Source organism: Tauraco erythrolophus, chromosome 8 (genome assembly GCF_009769465.1).
Source record: "Tauraco erythrolophus isolate bTauEry1 chromosome 8, bTauEry1.pri, whole genome shotgun sequence".
Taxonomy (NCBI): Eukaryota; Metazoa; Chordata; class Aves; order Musophagiformes; family Musophagidae; genus Tauraco; species Tauraco erythrolophus.
Genome location: NC_141472.1, coordinates 12,490,213 through 12,509,794, shown reverse-complemented (window position 1 = coordinate 12,509,794; position 19,582 = coordinate 12,490,213). Strand labels below are relative to the sequence as shown.

General features: G+C 40.2%; 1 protein-coding gene across 1 annotated transcript in view; it reads left to right on the top strand.

Annotated features, from left to right (window-relative positions):
* Positions 1–19,582, top strand: part of ANKRD44 (ankyrin repeat domain 44) — a 75,955-nt gene that overhangs the window by 45,041 nt on the left and 11,332 nt on the right. The window contains exons 17-21 of the mRNA XM_086615565.1: positions 10,218–10,289; positions 11,791–11,992; positions 15,924–16,002; positions 17,067–17,184; positions 18,250–18,466. Of these exons, the coding sequence (XP_086471691.1) occupies positions 10,218–10,289; positions 11,791–11,992; positions 15,924–16,002; positions 17,067–17,184; positions 18,250–18,466 (688 nt within the window). The remainder of the gene's footprint in view (positions 1–10,217; positions 10,290–11,790; positions 11,993–15,923; positions 16,003–17,066; positions 17,185–18,249; positions 18,467–19,582) is intronic.

Here is a 19,582-nt window from a genome sequence, read left to right as displayed (position 1 = left end):
CAGGACTTGTCATCTTTGCACCCACTGTCAGAAGAATGTGATTTGGTTTTGTTCATGTGAGCAGTTTTCCCTTAGCTCTAGGGAGTTACCAAGTCCTGGATTTAATAACTTTATATTTGATAACAGTGACTGACTGACTGACTGATACAGGCACACTGATTTTTTTGCATTGCTTGGATTCAGGATGACAAGAGAGTCAGGACCAAAGTCTTGAGTAGCTGAAAGGTGATTGTGCCATGGGCATGAAATGGAAATAATCCTCGTGCCTAAGTTTATTTGCTTATTCCAATATGAGACTCCTGGGTGTTAAGACAATTGTTGATTCCTGTGCTTCATCTGATGAAGTAGTGTCATCTGTAGACGTCGCTATCCTGTAATGCAATCCAGTTGGTTTTGGCAGAGTTATGGTTAGTTATGGCTATTTGCAGGCTGTGTGTAAAGGCTGCAATAAGGATTCATCTGGCACAGATGGAAAGGAGCCTTGCTGTCTTGTGAGGCTGACTGGTGGCTTGGTCACAGTTTGATGTGCTCTCTGTGGTGGCCCTATGACAAGGACTTCATCATGAACCATGATCTTTATTTCTGGTAGCTATTAACCACAGTACATTGACTGCTCCAGCTATTCATGGTTGAATGAAGCATCCACTAAGGTTTAGTTGCTTCTAGGCATGACTTTTATCTAGAGGCCCCTTCCTTTCCACATAGCAGAGAGAACAGTAAGTCATCAAATGCCATCGTAGTCCTCAAGCCTTCTGTTTACCAGGTTTGAAAACCAAACCAACAGAGAACCAGAAAACTGGAAACACTGTTTGCCTCCTCCTCTCTCCCGAGCCATGCTGGGCTCTTCTCAGTAATGGTGGAGGCAGCTGCCGAGTCCAGTTAACGCTGCAGGTTGACTTGGTGGGTTAGTGGGTAGAGTAGGTGTGCGAGGTTATGTCGGAGGAGGGCTTGGCTGGTTTTGTTGCTGCATCTTGGAAATACATTTTCTTATTGTTTTTCTTATCTTCGGTGCTAATGGAAAGGAAAAGAAGATTCACAATATTTTTAGTTGCTCTTACTCAAGGAACAGTGGGAGCCCAGCAGCCCTGATTCCAATGTAAATATGTCTGTAGATAGGCAGGGAGATTTTTTTTATGTTGATTCCACACATGCAATAACAGAGATAAATTGATGTCTGTCTTAAAAGTGCTAACTGCAAACAACTAATTTGTATCACAGGAACTCTGACATACGGAATACTCCTTCTAAAATATTTCCAATCCCTTCCATCCTGAAGAAGAGATTTTCAGGCAGGGTTACTGAAATAACATTGTTTTTCAGTGCTAAGTTAACTCTTTTTTTACTCTTTTGTCCCTTTGGTAAATAATTTTGGTTTATTACTGATAGCTCATAGACGAAAATACCTAGGAATTGTTTTCCCTAGAACAAGACAGTTCTTCATGGCATAAAACTGTTAGAGGAAAGAGTACATATAAAATATGAAGCTTTAATTTCTGATAAAAACTAAGGCAAAGTGGGTGCAACAATAAGCTTGATTTTATGAGTAATGGTTGCTAGTATTTCTCTACAGGCACAATACTGAGCTTCGGCAAAATGCTAGGGAATTATTTCAGTGTTCCAGCATATATCGAGTTAATAAAAGACTTTGTAAGATTAATTTTTCCTTATCCTCTCCTCCCTGGTTTTTATAACACGTATCTAAAATAGCTTATTTCTAAATAAATGATCACTTGGGGAAAAAGAAAAAAAAAATAAAAGAAAAAATCTAAAGAAGAAGGTGGAGTGTCCAGCAGAGTTTCCTTCACTGGGGGATCTGATCTGTGCTTTAAGCACTATAGCTTCTTAGTGTTACAAAATATTTACACATTTGAGTACAGTTTAGGAAATGTTGGTTTATTTGTGAAAATATATTTTCATTTTTTGACTTTTGTGTTTACTGTGAGTCCAATACCTTCGCCAAAATTTAGCTAAATTTCTTTGTGGGGAGAGGAGAGGTATTAGGAGAGATAAGGATTGAGAGTGAAAAGGTCATATCCTGTGACCCAAACAAATAAAATTTGTGTTTGTGTGTTCAACCACAGAGCTAAATGACAGAAGCTTTTTTCCTGGAGGACCTTTAGATTGCCTGGGACATTATTGGGGTAGTTGCCCTGCAGTGAAAGACGTGATGTTGCTAATGAGAGAAGAGTGGAAGCAGATTCTTGAATTCTTCCTCTGTCTGTAAGGAGCCATTCATAAAGGCTGAATGGTGGGCATGTGTGCTGGCAAGCAACTCAAACTCCCATCTGCTTTCCTACTTCTAAAAATAATCTCACGTTTGTTTAGATTGAGACCGACTTCTTTGGTGTTCAGTAGTCTCCGATGTTGGTCACGATCACTAGCTGTTAATTTTAGAGCTGATCACATCACCCAACTACTTTGAAAAAAGGAAAAATATGGTAGGTTTTTTTCACTGAAATTATCTGTTATCACAAAATCCTTATTAGTGTGAAAAGAGTGAAATTTAAATTGTAATTTCACATTAAAGTTCTCTGTGGAGAGCCAGTCAAGCAGTTTGTGCTGGTAAAAATAGGTTTCTGTGCAGTGTTAGAGCAAACAGAATTAAATGTTTGTCTCCTGTAGTGAAATCTCTTCTCTGACTGTAAGAATCCGTGGTTATTTTTGCTTTTAATCAGCTTTTCTCTTTATTCCATCAGCAAATGAATTTCACTCTTTAGCTAATAGAAATGTAATGGGCTAATTCACTTGAGGATGGGAGGAGAGCATGATTTAACTGAAAACCATGTCCAAAAGAAAAGGCAAATGTCCATCTTCCTGCCTGCAGCAAGGTGATCCTCACAGCTCTGTGTGTCAGGGGAAGGGGCAGAGGGAGATTTCGCGGAGCGGAAGGCCATCTTAGCTGTGCCGTGAAAGGAGAGGCTGGGTTTGAAGAGAAAGAAAACACCTTTTATTAGACCTGCTGTTACTGCTGGAAAATAGTTAAGCTGTGCCTTCAAGCACTTGGTTCCTTAACCCATGGAGAACTTGAAATCACAGACCCTGTAAATCTCCAATGTGGCTGCTACTAATGATTGATGTCTCTTTTCAACAAGAATTTGTTCATTCATCCATCTGAGAGCGGGACACTGGTAATTAGTAATAAATGAATCACAAGTGTGATTGGAATAGGTGTTAAAAAGCCTTTTGCCACACAGGGATCTGTCTCGGATGCTTGTCCCCAGGCCTTCTCCTGGGAGTAGTAGTTTTGGGTTTTCTCCTTTGCGAATGCCTGTCCATCTCCACGACCAACACCCTCTTTTTTAAGGGAGTATTTTGTCTGAAAATGGTGGTGATAGTGTTTCATGTGGTGAATGACTCGTACCTTTGGCTATGAGAGCTTTCCCCAAGTGGAAGATCCTTTATTAGTGGAGGAAGCTCAAAGTCATTACCTCGAGTGGCTCTAAAAAAGGAAAAGAACCTAGGAACTTCATGCTTGAAAACAACTGTAATAAACCTATTTTGTCTATCGGTCCTAAAATGCCTCAAATAATGGTAGATTGATTCAGTCACTTAAGTTTTGTTGTCAGCGTAGATGCAATACGTATCCACTGGTTAAACGATCGGTAGGAGCCTATATATGCTAGATATGCCAATATATTTTGGCTTAGGTGTTATATTTTGGAAACGAGATGACTTTGATCCTAAAAACGTTTTCTAGAAAGCTTGTGCTGCTTGTGAACTTTGTGAGTGCAGGAATTCACCATTTGCTTTGGCACCCTGCTAGCATTTTGGCTTGTAGGACAGGAGTATTACCTAGCATCTCTGAGGTTTATTTTCTGTCTCTCTGACAGGTTTTTTCTTTTTTTAGCTGATATTTTTATTTTCCTGGGGCGGAGAAGCAAGGCACTTCCATCTGCTGTCTTCTGACAGAGAATAACAAGGCCATTGCAGAATAGCAGGAGACGTTTTTCCTTCAGTTTGGAAAGTGGTCATAGACTTCTGCTGTTGCCTTAAACACCTGTCTGTGTATCTCTGTGTGTGGTGTTCAAATGTAAGCATGTGAAGAATATCTGACTCCCTCAAATCTACTGAATCCAATGAAAAGGGCATTTGACGATGGCATATGGCATTGCGTTAGACCGTATAGCTCAGAAAGAGCTGTGGGCTCTGGGATTTTAGGGGCATAATCAGGCTTATTTATACAAGGCAAGATGTTTGCCTGCATGAGCAGACTTTCAAAAAGAAACTACCCCTAGTTTGTTGGTATTTGTAGGCTTACAAAGCCATCTGACTTCATTAGGCAACGTCTCCCACAGTGTGTGTATTTTGTATCTGTACATCTGTATTTTGTCAGTTGAGTAGATTGATCTTAAACATTCTCATTATTTTCCTCTGTCCCCTCCTCCCTTGTGAAGGATCTAGTCACAGAGGCTGTCTGACAGCAGGCAGTAGTCCCATTGCTTCAGGAGTATTTCAGCCATAGGTGGACAGTGTGGAGATGGGTGCCCAGAGGATCAGGTCTTGGTTTATGATTCTGTTCATGCACTGTTTGCAACGTAGTTCATTCTACAGGAGGCACAAAACAAAACAAAAGACCCAGAAACTCTTGCAGATTACCATTATACTTGAATATTTATGTCTTTAATTATTCTAATTGACATTTTTAATTAGATTGGAAGCAAAACTCCATTGGATATAGTGAGTAAACAAAAAATGATTGCATGTCTTGTATTTTCATTTTCATTTAAACTTCCAGTATTTTGCAAATCCTTGTATTCACTCTGATAAAGCCTGAAGAAGAATAATCACAGCTCTTAACTAGCATGCCATGTACTTCAAGCCGCTGCATGTGTGCTGCTCTCGTTTCCGTGGGATTTCCTTCTTGCTGTTGCTTACAGGCTCAAGCTTTGCTAGAAAGTCTGTTGCTTTTCCTCAGTCGGTCTAAGGAGCTGTGAGGCAAGTGCACGTACCTGACTGGCATGACTCTTCTCTGGGTGTTAAAGTAACTTTGCATTTGGTAATGTGAAATGGAACCAACACTTGTCTGTTTTCTGGAAGTTTGTGGCCGATTTCAAAGTGGTTCAGAGAAGAAATATAAGTTACACATGTTCAAGTGAGTCTGAATTTAAAAAGCACTTGCGTGTATTTCACAGTAGAGGCACAAATGAGAGGAGAACAGCAAAAATACCATTGAAACGCACATTTTAAAAATTGACGTATTTCACCAGTGCTCAAATTTTCTAGCTAAAGAGGAAATTCTTAAAGGATAGTAATTTCTCTCAACAAAAGCCTTCCCATACCTTTTACACAAGTGTATGAAATTTTGCAGAATTTTCACTGGATGAGAGGGTTCTTAAACCAAAGTGTGAGGCTTTACAAAACCTCTGAGGTAGAATTTCTGGCCAGAAAGAAACAGGGTATACGTGATGCGAGTGTGAAAGTTCCAGGTTCAAATCTCTGCCCTGACTGACAAAGAAACTGGACTTCTACATCCCAGGAAGTGACCAACATATGATGCTGGCTGGTGCTGGGTAGGATCTCTCACTCTCGTTTGGAGCTGTCCTGCTTCATATAAATACACATTGGGTGAGAATCTCCTGTATAAGCCACTGAGTATGGCACTCGGATTAATTTGAAAAGATTTTATGTGAAGTCAAAGAGCTCCAACAGAAGATGAGTGTCCCACGTGAGAACAGCCAGTGGCATGGAGATCTGCTCGAATTTTGAGGTTTAGATATGTTTAAAGACTTGAACATTGTTCTCTTATATGCCAGGTAAGTGCCTGTTTGCATGGTGGTGACTGTTCTGGTAGGGTATTGGATATTTAAACTTTGTACTGAAAGAGTTGCATGGAACTACTAATGAATTCCTTCAGACTCAGTCTAACTCAACTCTTGCGAAACTTCTTCTTGCCTGTGTTATTTTAACTTCACCCGTAATCTGCCCACATGAGTGGAATTTATATAGACGTAGATTAATCTGATTTTTAAAGCCTGATTTTAGGAAAACATATCATACACTGGGTTGAGGATGTATATTGGTTTTAACCTGACCAAATTCAAATAATTTGATCATTTGTATTTACAAATATGGAGAGAGCTTATAGGATTTTTTGTCCCCCCCTGAGGATATGTTTGTACCACTTCACCTATGAATTATTCAATCAAGAGTAATTCTGAGATTTAAAAATGTGCTTCCCTGGTATAAAATAGTACACATTAATTCTATTACTCTTTTATATCTCATCTGAAATAACTGATGAGAGTCTTCAATCTTGTGCTCGCTACTTGCTGGAAAAGCCTTTACTTAAAAGAAGCTGCTGCTGGTATGTTTTCCCCCAGTAGAGACAATTGTCTATGTTAATTTATCAGGAAAGATGAGATTCAGAGTGACATCCTAGCTGATATGTTTTCATTCAGTTTGGAAAGTGACATTAGAAATTGTTACTAATTGCCACTTCTGAATGACCTTGTAAGCGATAAGCTACATTGCCATGTAATTATTGCAGAAGAGCAACGTTCAACTATTTCTTTTGTCTTAATTGCCTTTTGATCAGCTCTTCACATGTGTGAATGTTTCTGAATGCTGTTTACTTAATAACCTTTCAGAGTAAAGGCTGTTTATAGATTATACGCATCCAGTCTAATGTTTTGCCATTTCATGGTTAGTATTGATAGCACCAATCCGAAGAAGTTCATTAACAGTGCTGGAAGGAATGTAGGAGTTGCCTTAGTCACTGAACCAGTAAGAACTCTCAAAGAAAAGTCAGTGGTAGTTAGACCGAACCTTTGACATAACTACCAGTACTGCACTTAAATGGCTGTGGCTAGAGGTGTGGGTGCATGAGGGCTTGGACAGAATCACACGTTCTGTTCTCTTTTAGGATTTGAGATATGATTTGAAGTTGTTTCTGACGTCTTCCTTTTAAAAATGTAACTTAAACCTTTTATGTGTGATTATCTCCTTTTCTGCCTAATGGAAATTTTAAATTACTGAGATGCTCCATGAAGCTTTTTTTTTTTAAAAAAACAGATTTGAATTTTAGAATATATTACAATCCATAAGGACAATCATAAGGACTACCCTGACTCTTTAACTGGCACGTCTAAGTAAAAAAGGAGATGGGAAAAACGCCCAGAGCATATCCTCCCATATAATCCTTTATTATAACCACAGAATAAAATCAAGCAGTAAAGCCTCTTATGTCTGTAAATACCCTTACCATACAAATAAAATAATATTATGAGAACTTAAATGTTATTAGTCTTCATGTAGAGCTGGGGGAGAGAAGACAGTTTATAATAGCAGCCTTGTAGTGCTATTAGTTTGTAACAATAGAACTGAATAATTGACATGTTTTATCTTACTTGTCTGCATGTCACTTCCAAAGCATTCGGGTTCCTGCTTCTGAGTGTGAAGAAGACTCTACCAAATAATTACATTCAGTATTAAATAGCGCTGTTAAGGGAAGCGAAGGGGTTGTGCTGGGAATTTCCAAGAGGCAGAAAGAGAAGTAAGGGTATCCTTACCTTTTACAAGGTCATAACCTGACCAGAGAGAATGGTGCCCACCAATTTCACTTGCATTGTCTCCGCACAATTCTGACATCCATTTAAATTCTATGGACAATCAATAAATAAAAATGTAATCAGCTGAAAGACATCATTTCAATGGCACAAGAAGTTAGAAATGAGCTATGCAGGGACGTTCTCCAGCCAGCCACCGGTAACGGTAAACTGTTAGTAATTCCTGCTTAGTAACCACCTGCTTCTAGCAGGTGCGTGTCGCAGCACAGCAGACACTCTTGGATCTCTCTGCGGGGTCTGTGGATTTAAGCTTCCGTGGCTGTCAGGGCAAATGGTTTTGAGTGATAAATTCACCTTTTTTAGAAACAGATGCAACTGTGGATGGCTTCTTACAAGTACACTCTGAGATAGAAGCATTATGGAGCTAGAGCCCCCCAAGGACACACTGTTTTATGTGTTCATATAACAAGTATATGTAATTGACTATAAGTGCGTTCTTAGAAGGTAACTTGGACCTGGTACTTTTTGTCTCTTTGAGCATGATGCTTATCCTTCAGATGGCTTAGTTTTCATTGTTATAAAGCAGCATGTGACAAAGCATGCTAAAAAAATTATTAGTGCTGTGTCTTTAATCTTCCTTTTCTTGCTCTCCTTTATAATTTCTCTTCTTGCACTGTCTGGCTACATATCTGAGAGCTACCAGGTTTACCATCAAATTCTTGTTTACGCTTGACTTTATGATGGAAACATTCAGCCTTATGAGTAATAAGCTCATTAAGCCTAGTTTGCATCAGCCTAAGCTGCTTTAACTCTAAGCCATGGAGATGCCTTTTGTGAGGGGCTCTCCAATCTCACAATTCGTTCCTTTAGAGCCTTAATTTTGTCAATTTTCTGTGTGTTTTTTTTTATCTCCTCTATCAACCTTGTTCCAGGAGACTTTTGGAGCCTTCTGACAGGTTAAAAAGTTTCAACAGGCTACGATAAATGTAATTAAAAGTGATTAAATTAGTCTGCTGTGCTGACCTTATGGTCTCAGAGTAAATGCCAGTATTAGGCAGGCAGAGGAACAGGCTTAGTGCTTGGGCTTGTTTGCTGGGATTTTTTTAGTTTGTTTACTCACTAGAGAAAATCAGAATGTGTTCACATATTCAGAGCTGGCTACTGCTTCATCCTCTTTATACCTATCTTGTGTAAGAGAAGAATAATATTTTAAACTGGAGGTGGCTCCACATGGTAAGACCAAGTGTGTTTCCTAACCCTGCCCCAAACCTTCAGAAAAACTGGTGGGGGACTTGATTTTTGTATTTTTTCTTAGCTTTTCCTTTCCCCGTCTTGATATTTTACTAGGCACAAAATATATAAATGAACAAAATTACTGCTCAGTTTTCTAGCTTTTTCAAAAGATTAGATCAGTGTCCTTGTAATAAGAGATTTGTGACATCTTATGCATTATTAATACTAGCTTGTATTCCGGTTTGATTTTTGGATAAATTTGTCCTTGATGTAGGACTATGAGAGACTAATTTGTTACACCAAAAGTTCAGCCATACATCAGAGTTTAGGATGTGCCATCATCTTGCAGTGTAGGCAGGTAAATTCTGTGCCTACCATAGGCATTCACTGGCCTCTTTGGAAAGTATTCCATGTAGTCATACCCTAGAATTTTCTAGATTGTCACAAAAACTTCCTTTCCTCTTTCTCTTGCAGTCTTCTAATTAATTCCTTACTCTGACAAAAAAAAAACCAACTCAACCTGGGTGCAAAATTAACTTGTAACCTTAGAAACATTACAAGTCAGTTGTAGTTACTTGCCATGCTTTTCTTTCCTTTTTACAATTTCCTATTACTGATTTTCTGTAAAATGCTAATTTCCAGTCACAAAAGTATTTGGAGACTAATTCTTTGAGTAGTTCCTAAGTAAAACCCATGCATATGAGTAGCGCTACTGAACAAACGTTGAATTCTGAATATTGTTGGCAATACTGTGTATGATTTTCTTTGCAGCCTCAATTGGATAAGTTGTCAGGGTTCGTGTGTGTTGTTCAGTGGTGCTAATCCATAGTTCCTCCTTCCAGTTGGACAGAAATGCCCTGTTTGTTAAGCCTTAAAATGCTTTGGGATCCCTTGAAATGAAGAGGATCGTATGAAAGCGCGATGCTTGTTATTAGATGTTTGTAAGGTTCAAGGATGTGTTGAGTTTTGGAAGACTGTCATTATAGGAGCAGGTTCTACTTTGATAAATTATAAAAATGACTGTGAGTGGCTCACAGCTCAGTTATCATTATTCCCAGTGCTAATTATGTGTCAGAATTACTCAAAACGCTGTATCAGACATGGTGTGCATATGCATTACCTGTATAATCATGAAACTGCGCTTTTTCCAGGGTGAAATTACTTTGGGCTCTACTCCACACACCCTTCCTTTTAAGGCTCCTTTCTCACCCAGGCAGGCCCTATGATTTCAGGGAAACTAGTTAATCAGGGTAAGGATGTTCATGACAAGCATTTAAACTAGTTTACCCTGTGGGGAAAAACTTTAAAATACTTTACAGAAAAGGTTGTGAAGTATTTATTCCTTGCAGTCTTTCAATTCTCACTGCGGACATCCGAGAACAAAATATATCTTTGTCTGCTGATTTATAGACTGTGAGAACTTATCCTGTATCATGTGAAGATGTTTTAAGACTTGTTTTGTTTTGTTTTTCTTCCCAGCTTCTGGAGAAAACCAACAATATGTTTGAGGAATCTGATTCTGCAGCTACGAAAAGTCCTTTGCATTTAGCTGTAAGTGTGAGACGTATAAAGTTTGATCATTATCTCCTAGAACAGTTCCTTAATCTCTGTCTTTGAAGCAGGTTTAATCATAGACTTGTTTTGAAAAAGCTGGGAAGGGATATAGGCCTAGACGTAACAGAAACAGGTTCTGGGCTGGAATCGTTAATTAAGTTTTTGACAGTTGGAGCTCTTGGTTCTTATTGAGTCTAACACTTGGGTAAGAAGAAGACACAGACACTGAAGTGAAATTAAATGTAAAGTTGCGACTTATAACTAGTCTATAAATTTGGGTCTAGAGCTTGAGCCTATGGCTTTGATCATGGAATGGGATACTCTGATGCTCTCCTGGAGATGCGCAGAGTGCAAAAAGGTGTCTGGTACACAGCAAGGTGTGGGAAGGCATACTTAAACCTCAGCGGTGCCCTGGGAGTGTGCCACGGAAACTGTGCTATCAAAAGGGGATCCAGCATATGTGGCCTCAAAGATCACAATAGCTTCCCTTTCCCAAGAGTTCAAGATTCATGATCCCTCTTCCCAGTTTACTTGTGCAGAATTACAGAATAGTTGAGGTTGACGTGGACCTCTAGAGATCAGCTAGTCCCACCTCTGCCAAAAGCAGAGTCAGCTAGAGCAGGTTTTCTCAGGGCCATGCCCCATCACATTTTGAATATCTCCAAGCATGGAGAGCTCACAGCCTCCAGGCAATTTATTCCAACGTCTGACCACCATCACAGTAAAAAATGGGTTTTTTGCATTAAATTTGGCTGCATCAAGAGGAGCGTGGCCAGCAGGTCGAGAGAGGTGATTCTCCCCCTCTACTCTGCCCTCGTGAGACCTCACCTGGAGTACTGCGTCCAGTTCTGGAGCCCCCAACACAAGAAGGACATGGACCAGCTGGAGAGGGTCCAGAGGAGGGCCACGAAGATGATAAGAGGGCTGGAGCACCTTTCCTATGAGGACAGGCTGAAAGAGTTGGGGCTGTTCAGCCTGGAGAAGAGGAGGCTCCGGGGTGACCTTATAGCGGTCTTCCAGTACCTCAAGGGGGCCTACAAGAAAGATGGGGAGAGGCTGTTCAGGAGGGCCTGTTGTGATAGGACAAGGGGTAATGGTTTTAAAATAGAGGGAGGTAGATTCAGATTGGATATTAGGAAAAAATTTTTTACCATGAGAGTGGTAGAACACTGGAACAGGTTGCCCAGAGAGGTGGTGGATGCTCCATCCCTGGAGACATTCAAGGCCAGGTTGGACGAGGCCCTGAGCAACCTGATCTAGTTGGAGATATCCCTGTTTGTTGCAGGGGGGTTGGACTAGATGACCTTTGAAGGTCCCTTCCAGCCCTAACCATTCTATGATTCTATGATTCTAAATGGAATTTCCTGTGTTTAAATTTGGGCCTATAGCCTATTGTGATTAGGAGGCTGTGACAGTGATGGATTTTATTGGCATTTTATGTGAAAGTCTTAGAAAGACAAGAGTTGTGTTCTTTACATGACGTATTTCATATTTCTAGGCCTATAATGGTCATCATCAAGCCTTGGAGGTACTTCTCCAATCTCTGGTAGATCTGGATATTAAGGACGAGAAGGGACGCACTGCTTTGGACCTGGCTGCCTTTAAAGGACATGCAGAGTGTGTGGAAGCTCTCATCAGCCAAGGTGCTTCTGTCACTGTAAAAGACAATGTCACCAAAAGGACCCCTCTCCACGCCTCAGGTGAGCGTGATCTTACGTTACGCTTGTGCTATAAACGCTACAACACAGAAGCAGGTACCTTGACCTACCTACTATCCCTGTGCACGTTTCTTGTAAACAGAAGAAAGAGATTTTGACTTGTATTGAGAACTGCTGCTTGTTGGCTGAGGTCCTACGCTTAACTCTTATCTTTCATTTCCTTGGTCTTTTTTCCTCTGTCCCCATGGTTCAGTCCTGCCTCCTTCCGAATCCCATATTTTTCCACACCCCTACACTCTGGCCTTACCTGCTTGCCTCTACTTTACTTTATCTCTCTGTTACCACCTACTCTTTAAGATGTGTCATGTTTCCCCTGCGACATCTTCTCTTAATGGTTCCTCAGCCAAAAAGTCAGGGGAAGAGAGAAGGCTTGCCTCCCTGCTTCTCCTGGGAAAGAAAGGTTGAAAACACAGATAGGCTCTCATTGGTGATGAACTTATCCTGTTCAGAACTTTCCAACTTCTGCAGGGGCAGCACTACAAAAATTCACCCTCTTTCAGACATTCTCCTCCTCCTGAGCGAGCTTGCTGTTGCTGAGAGTCTGCTCCGTTCCTCATGTGTTGAGTGTTAATTACGCAACGTGCATAATTAACTGGAAAACTGTAGAATTTGCCATTTATTTAAAGGTTATTATTTAACATGTACCTGTCAGATAAACACGCCGGGGTGCCAAACTGAGCGTTGCTCCTCTCGCGGTTCATCGAGGGCCTCAGTACAGCATAGCAGTGACCTCTGGTGGGAAGTACAATTAATACTTCATTGGATAACAATTATTTTCAGGGCCAGACTTAATTGTCTTTCTGTTTATCTTTTGATTTTGCTTAGATTAAAATGCATATACATCCTCTAATACCAGCTTGTTCTCTGTATGTGATTGTGTAAGCACAACCTGGAAGCATAAGGTCAAATTGAGTATTACCAATTATGTGTGCAGTACTGAAGAAAACGTGCATGATGGATCTTCACAGCACACTAAAAAATGCTTTCTGCCTTCTTAAACTTTGCATCAGAACTGAGTACATTGCTCCTCACAATAAAGTAATGAGATGTGCTGCCAGAGTTTACGTGTCAGAGGTTTGAGAATTCAGTGAGAGGGGGTTGTAGTTGTTGTTGATAAACTCACAAAATATTAAATCCAGCCGATCCTTGACCTGTTAAAACTGTTATTTTAATTGAATTAATTTAAATTAATTTAAATCAACATCAGTGCCACTGCAGAACCGGAGCTGTGTTGGTCAAGAGCTTGCCTATAGTCACTTCAAACATAGTTTGGGGTCTGATGATGACCAAGATGTGACTTTGTCTGCTACATCGTCACTATAGCAATGATGCTGCATTTGTTTAAAAATTTGATTCTCGTGACACAGGTTTCTTGTTGCCACAGCTGAACTGTAAGGGGTGCTGCAGTACTGGGAAAACCAAATGGTAACAAAACCATGTTTTTGTTAGCAGTTCTGACTTGGAACATGGATTTGTTGAATAGATTTGTTGAATAGAAGGCATTATTTTAATATGCACATTTCTTACCTTCATACAAGTTCTGATTATGGTTTGGGTTTTTTTTCCCTATTTTAATTTATTTTTTAATTGCCTCCATCACTGTAGTATGAGTGCATTCCATGTAAAACCAGTAGGAAGATTCATTGTAGACCTTTCTAGTCTGTAATTTTTATTTTGTGCTTAAAAAAAAAATAAAATTTAAGAGATTTAAAAAATCTTCAAGGGATACAAGCAAAATGTTCTTTAAATCTGCAGTGAAACAAAATGTTAGATGTGTATTTGAAAAAGGGGGGGAGGGGGAAAGGCAAGAAGCAAGAAAGCCCTACCCACAGGAATGAGACACGGAAAAAAACATGTACCTTCAGAAGGGAAAATACTGCTCAGACAGGCTGAATGTTTGAACCCTTAGTAAAGGAAATTTATCACTGTCATGAAGTTGGAGGCTTTAAAATGGGAGATAAGTGCACTTTGGGCAAATATCCATTAAGACAACGTTTAGATCAAGAGCTATCTTGAGAGTTCTGTGGAAATTAGCTCTGGAATTAAGCTTCTATCTCCAACTATTATGAAAAGCCACTTGCAACCTGATGATTTTTATTACGCCGTTTCGTAACAGTACGTTTTGTTTAGGAGTGTTTTGGCACAGAGCGATGCCACCTGTCGGCACCTCTCCTGGTGCCGCTGCAGTGTCCCGCGTTCCTTATTTGCAATGCAAGTGAAAGAGGTAAACGGATACATTTTGAGAAATCCAGCAGAATTCTGGCTGAATGAATCCCTGAGCGACAGTGGGGCTTTGCACACAGCAAAGTGAATACTTGCATGTATTTCCCATGCGCTTAAAGAAGCAAGGCGGCGTGTGTGCCCGTCCCCTGAAACGCGTTTGCCTTCATTCCTGCTGGTTACACAAGCACAACTGCAGAACGCAACAGTTAAGGAGACCTGAAGTGGTGGCTTGGATTACAGGGCTCCGCGGAGCTCCCTTCAGTAAAGGGATTTATGACTTCAGTAGAGAAATCACCTAATGAAGTGAGGTTTTTTTATTCCTGTCTCTCCGCCTCAGGGAATAGACTTCCTCTGACCTCATAATATGGAGAATTTCCTTAGCCTTAAATTATATGTTCCCTGTATGACTTTATTACCACCAGTCTTTCCTCTGGCTAGCTTGGGGAATCCGTTGTAGATGTTCCCCTGGTGTTAGTGTTGTAGCTTTGTTGGCAAAACTGATGTTCCCTGCGGGGTCTGTAACGCTTAACAATTGCTGGGTCAGCTGCTCAGAGTTTCTGGGAGTATCTGTTCTAAAACTCATTTACCAAAATCCTTTTCAGACACCAGTGTGAAAAAGTTATGATTTCTCCTCTTCCTGCTGGGAAAAAGCACAGACTTTTTTTCTTTTTTCCTCTAAGCCAGTGACTCATCAGCCCTGCAGAACTGTTTACCTGTTATGTATACAGCAGTACTTAGTGGTAAATAACTAAAAATGTCTTCTGTTTTTTCCGGGTAGAGCAGCTAAGATTATTTTTGGATGAGTGATTTAAATGTGATGATGTCCGCCCATTTTTCTGCCAGAGTGATGTGACATAGGTGGTGTCCAAGGGTTTTGCCTCAGCCCACAGGGTGTAGGCAGTGCAAATGCATGACTTGCTGTAATAAGAACAGAATCTATATCTACTGAGTACAGGAATTTCTGTTTTTCAAAGAAGAAAATACTGTTCTTTTCATCCCATGAGTTGTATAAAGCTGAAGCCTTTAAGCCAGCTGACACACGGATGAGTTTCCAGTGTCAGGCCCTGTAAAATGTGGTAACTCAGAGCTGTTTTCCAACAGCAATGGTTTGCATTATAAAAATCAAACCCTGTTTTTGAGAAATAGCTGTGGCTTGAAAAATGTTCAACTAGAAGAGCTGGAAAAACCCAAAAGGAACTTTATTCTCCGGTGTTATGTGCTGTTATGAGTATGACATTTGTATCGTTGGTCATTCTTTGCAGATGCTTCTTTTTTCACAGCAGCACTGAAGATCTTGCTTGTACAGTGCACACAAAATTAATGAGCCTGGCTGATGTACTTCCTACCGCGTTCCAAACCTGATCGCAGAAAGCCTTGTCTGCCCGCTCACTCGGGGGGATTTTGAAATGCTGTCTGGTGTAGTAGATCTCTCAGTAGTGAAAATCACGACTTCCGTTTTACTCATTTGGGGTTTTTGTATGTAAGAGGACTAATCCTCGTCTTACTGAGGTCAGGGAAAAAAGAGCTCACCATTTTATCGGCACAAGTGAAATAAAAATTGTGAGAATATTAATTTCTTACATTGAAAAATGTTTTCTGTGTTCCTAAGGAAATTTCTTATCCATTAGCATCCCAATGGAAAAGTATCTGAAATTAAGTGTATTTTCATTGAACATACTTTTCTTTGCAGTCATTAATGGCCATACACCTTGTTTACGGTTGTTGCTGGAAGTTACAGACAACCCTGACGTGACAGACGCCAAAGGACAGTAAGTGTTCCTTGTGATGGTTTTCTTTCAGCTCTGTGATTCAAACAGCATCTCAGATTTCTTACTAAAAAAGCATTTATTTGAAATACTGTATTTCCTGCACGTCGTCTTGTAGAATTTGGCAGAGATTACAAAGTGCACGTTCAGTTGATCTAAGCCATGTGGAAAGGATTATTCATTAATCTTAGCCTTTGCTTCATCCTTTAAACAATTCTTCATAGATGCTGAGGGCCAGATTCAATAAAAACTAACAAGCTCTTGAGATTTTTTTATAGAAAGTCTTTTTCTTTCTAAAATGTTGATATTTCAGGGTTTATTTGGTATACTGGGCTGGTGCAGTGAGACAGAATGTTTATTTGAGGTGACACATGAATCTGAGATGTTCCCACAAAAATTTTACTTGTCATTAAATGACAGTTATAAAGGGGAGAATTAAGTATGTTTTTAAAGTGAAAATGCGAGTGGTTTAAAAAAAACTCATTTGAGGTGCCTGGAACATATCTGACTATACATACAATTTTAAATGGTATTAGTCTTATCTAAAAATAGAAGGAGAGTAGATCCCTTTCAGAAAAAAATGGAAGATGCATGAGTCCAAATTTTGACTCGAATGGTTTCCTCATGTCCCTTCATCCCCTTTAAGCAATTGCACAGCATTTGCAAAAGAAATGCTTTGGGTTGTTGTCATCTTGGTGTAACTAGCAGGGACGTTCATTCACAACACTTGGCCATCACAAAGCTTATGTGTTGCTGGAGGTGACAATAATTGTAGGTTACTAATAGAACAAATTGTCTTGAATGATGTTGCTCTGTAAACGGCTTACAAATGAGTTTGTTTCTATTTCAGTCGTGGTAGTTGGTTGCTAAACATCTTAATAATTTCATACAAAAGGTCTTCACTTGAGTGTTACATAGATGAGTATGGTCAAAGAAACAGGTTTGTGGGTAGGAATGGAGAGAAATGCAAGGCTTCCTGATTTCTCTATTCCTATAAGTTAGCAGTGGTGAGTAGTATGTCATGTCATAGCTGTGACTGGTTTTGTTTTGTTTTGTTTTTTTCCTAGGACCCCACTAATGCTGGCAGTGGCATATGGGCACATTGATGCTGTTTCTTTACTACTTGAAAAAGAAGCATCTGTAGATGCTGCTGATCTCCTGGGATGCACAGCTTTACACCGAGGGGTAACTTGATTTTTATGATTATTAATTATTTGTTTTACTGTGACTACAACTCACTTATAAATACAGGGATATGGAATGATTGGAATATAAATACAGGGAATACTGTAAATGATTGGAAACCTGCCCAAGCACAGTCAATGAGGTAAAAAGCAGGTCAGATCTCCTCTCAGTAATGCTCTGCTCTCAACTTTATTTCACATTCACTTTAATCAGTTAGATAAAATACTGGTTAGACTAATTTTTCTTGGCTCTAGATACTTCAGTATAGCAATCATTATTTTTATAACGAGCACCCTATGAATTCCAAAAATAATTTCTTTACAAGAACTACCCAGCAGTTATTTTCATTTTTCTTGGGGGGGATGGCCCAAATAAGTAAGCCTTAAGTTTTGATGTGGAGCTAGTGAAACTCTAGGCAGATCTAATCTTTTCTAGGAGTCAGGTTCTTACCCAATGTGAAGTTGATGAAAGAGATAATATTTATACAGAATTCTATGGGAAGAGCAGTGAGCAGTTCATCTTAGAAGTCCAGCACAAGTGTGTAATAAAAGCTGTGGCATAAAATTTCTGTTCTGTACGGATACAGAACATGTACAGATACATGAACATGACAAAGATACCAGAGCTAGCCTATGTATGATACGAAGGTCACTAGTAGTAGCCGGCCAGCTGTTAAAACAGCTTTTCATATTTCTGATTATATTCTTGATCCCTTTTTTCCCTCAGTTCTTCTCTCACATTCATACATGGCTTTGAGAAGCCAGACTCAGGTTTTCTGAACCTCACCTCCCGTTCACCTGTTTCCTTAGTCTTAAACACCTCCTTGCTTTTGTGTCTTGCTTGATGGAGTCACTTCCACAGTCTAGGAATCAATGCCTCTGAAAGACAGCACCAAATAACTTTCGGTGTATCTGTTATCATAGGTACTCATGGGAGCAAAGGACCTCTCATCTCTGCCTTCTGAATCCCATGCAGTTTCATGTTCACGGGCATCAATCATATTCCGTACTTCCTGGGCAAGAATCTGTATTATATCAACCTCTTTACTCATTCCTTTGTTACCAGATTATGACTGGGCATGAAGAGTGTGTTCAGATGCTGTTGGAGAAAGAAGTGTCTATCTTATGTAAAGACGCCAGAGGCAGAACACCTCTGCACTTCGCAGCAGCGCGGGGTCACGCCACGTGGCTGAGTGAGTTACTGCAGATAGCGCTGTCGGAGGAGGACTGCAGTTTCAAAGATAATCAGGGCTACACACCACTGCACTGGGCTTCTTACAACGGTAAGTTTCTCCCTGTGGACTTCTGCCAAGTTCAAATGGGGTCTCAGTTTTAGGGAAACATGATAACAAAGCAGCCTAACGCTTTGAGAAGCTTGAGATGAAGAGGCGGATTATCCCCTGTCCACTTGCTCTCCGTAGCTAGTGTGTGCTATGTTCGCCCTTCAGTTCAGAAGCCAGGGAAATTCCAGCAATACCTCCCAGTGGCTTTGCAGCTCATTTGCTCCCAGTCACAGTAGGCCAGGGTGAAATTCTGGTTTCACTGACATCAGTGGTGAAAATCTCCTTGATTTCTGTGGGGCCAGGAATGCTCCTTTGAGGTGTCACCTTCTTACTCATTGACCATGTGAATTGATGGATATTCTAAACTGGATAATCCGAACTTGTTGCTTGATATATGGATAAAGCTTCCTAATACCATCATTTAAGACCATCTTTGTAGATGTGTAAGGTGACATACATAACATCACATAAAAAAGAGACCTTTTTTTCCTTCCTTTTTTTTTTTTCAGTGACTGCTAATACAAGCCTGGATCTATCTTGCTGCTGCCATTAAAAAAAAAAGAAAATAATTGTAGTGGTTTTAGGCTGATCCAGCAACTAAAACTCACACAGTCTCTCCTTCTCCAGTAAAGTAGAGAGGAGAGAAAATTAAAAAAAAAAAAAAACAAAAAACCAAAGGAACTGAGGGTTGAGACAAGAACAGAGGGAGCACCCACCAACCATGGTCCTGGGCAAAACAGGCAGAGCTTTTCTCAAAGCAAAACAGTTTATTAATGATTACTTAGAAGGACAAAGGGAAACAAAAACCGATTACTTGAGAGGACAGAAAGAAACAAAACCAGATCTTAAAACCGACACCTTCCCCCCCCCAGCTTTTCCTCCCGGCTCTACCTCCTCCCCCCAGCAGCACAGGGGGCAGGGACTGGGGGAGTGCAGGTCAGTTCATTCCGTGCTGTTACTGCTGCCTCTTTCTTAAAGGAGAAGGAGTCCTTACACCCTTTTCCCCTGCTCCAATGGATCCCCTACCCACGAGGAAAAATCCATAAACTTCTCCAACGTGAGTCCAGCCCACTGGAAACAATCCTTCCCCACAGATTGCTCCGGTGTGGGCTTTAC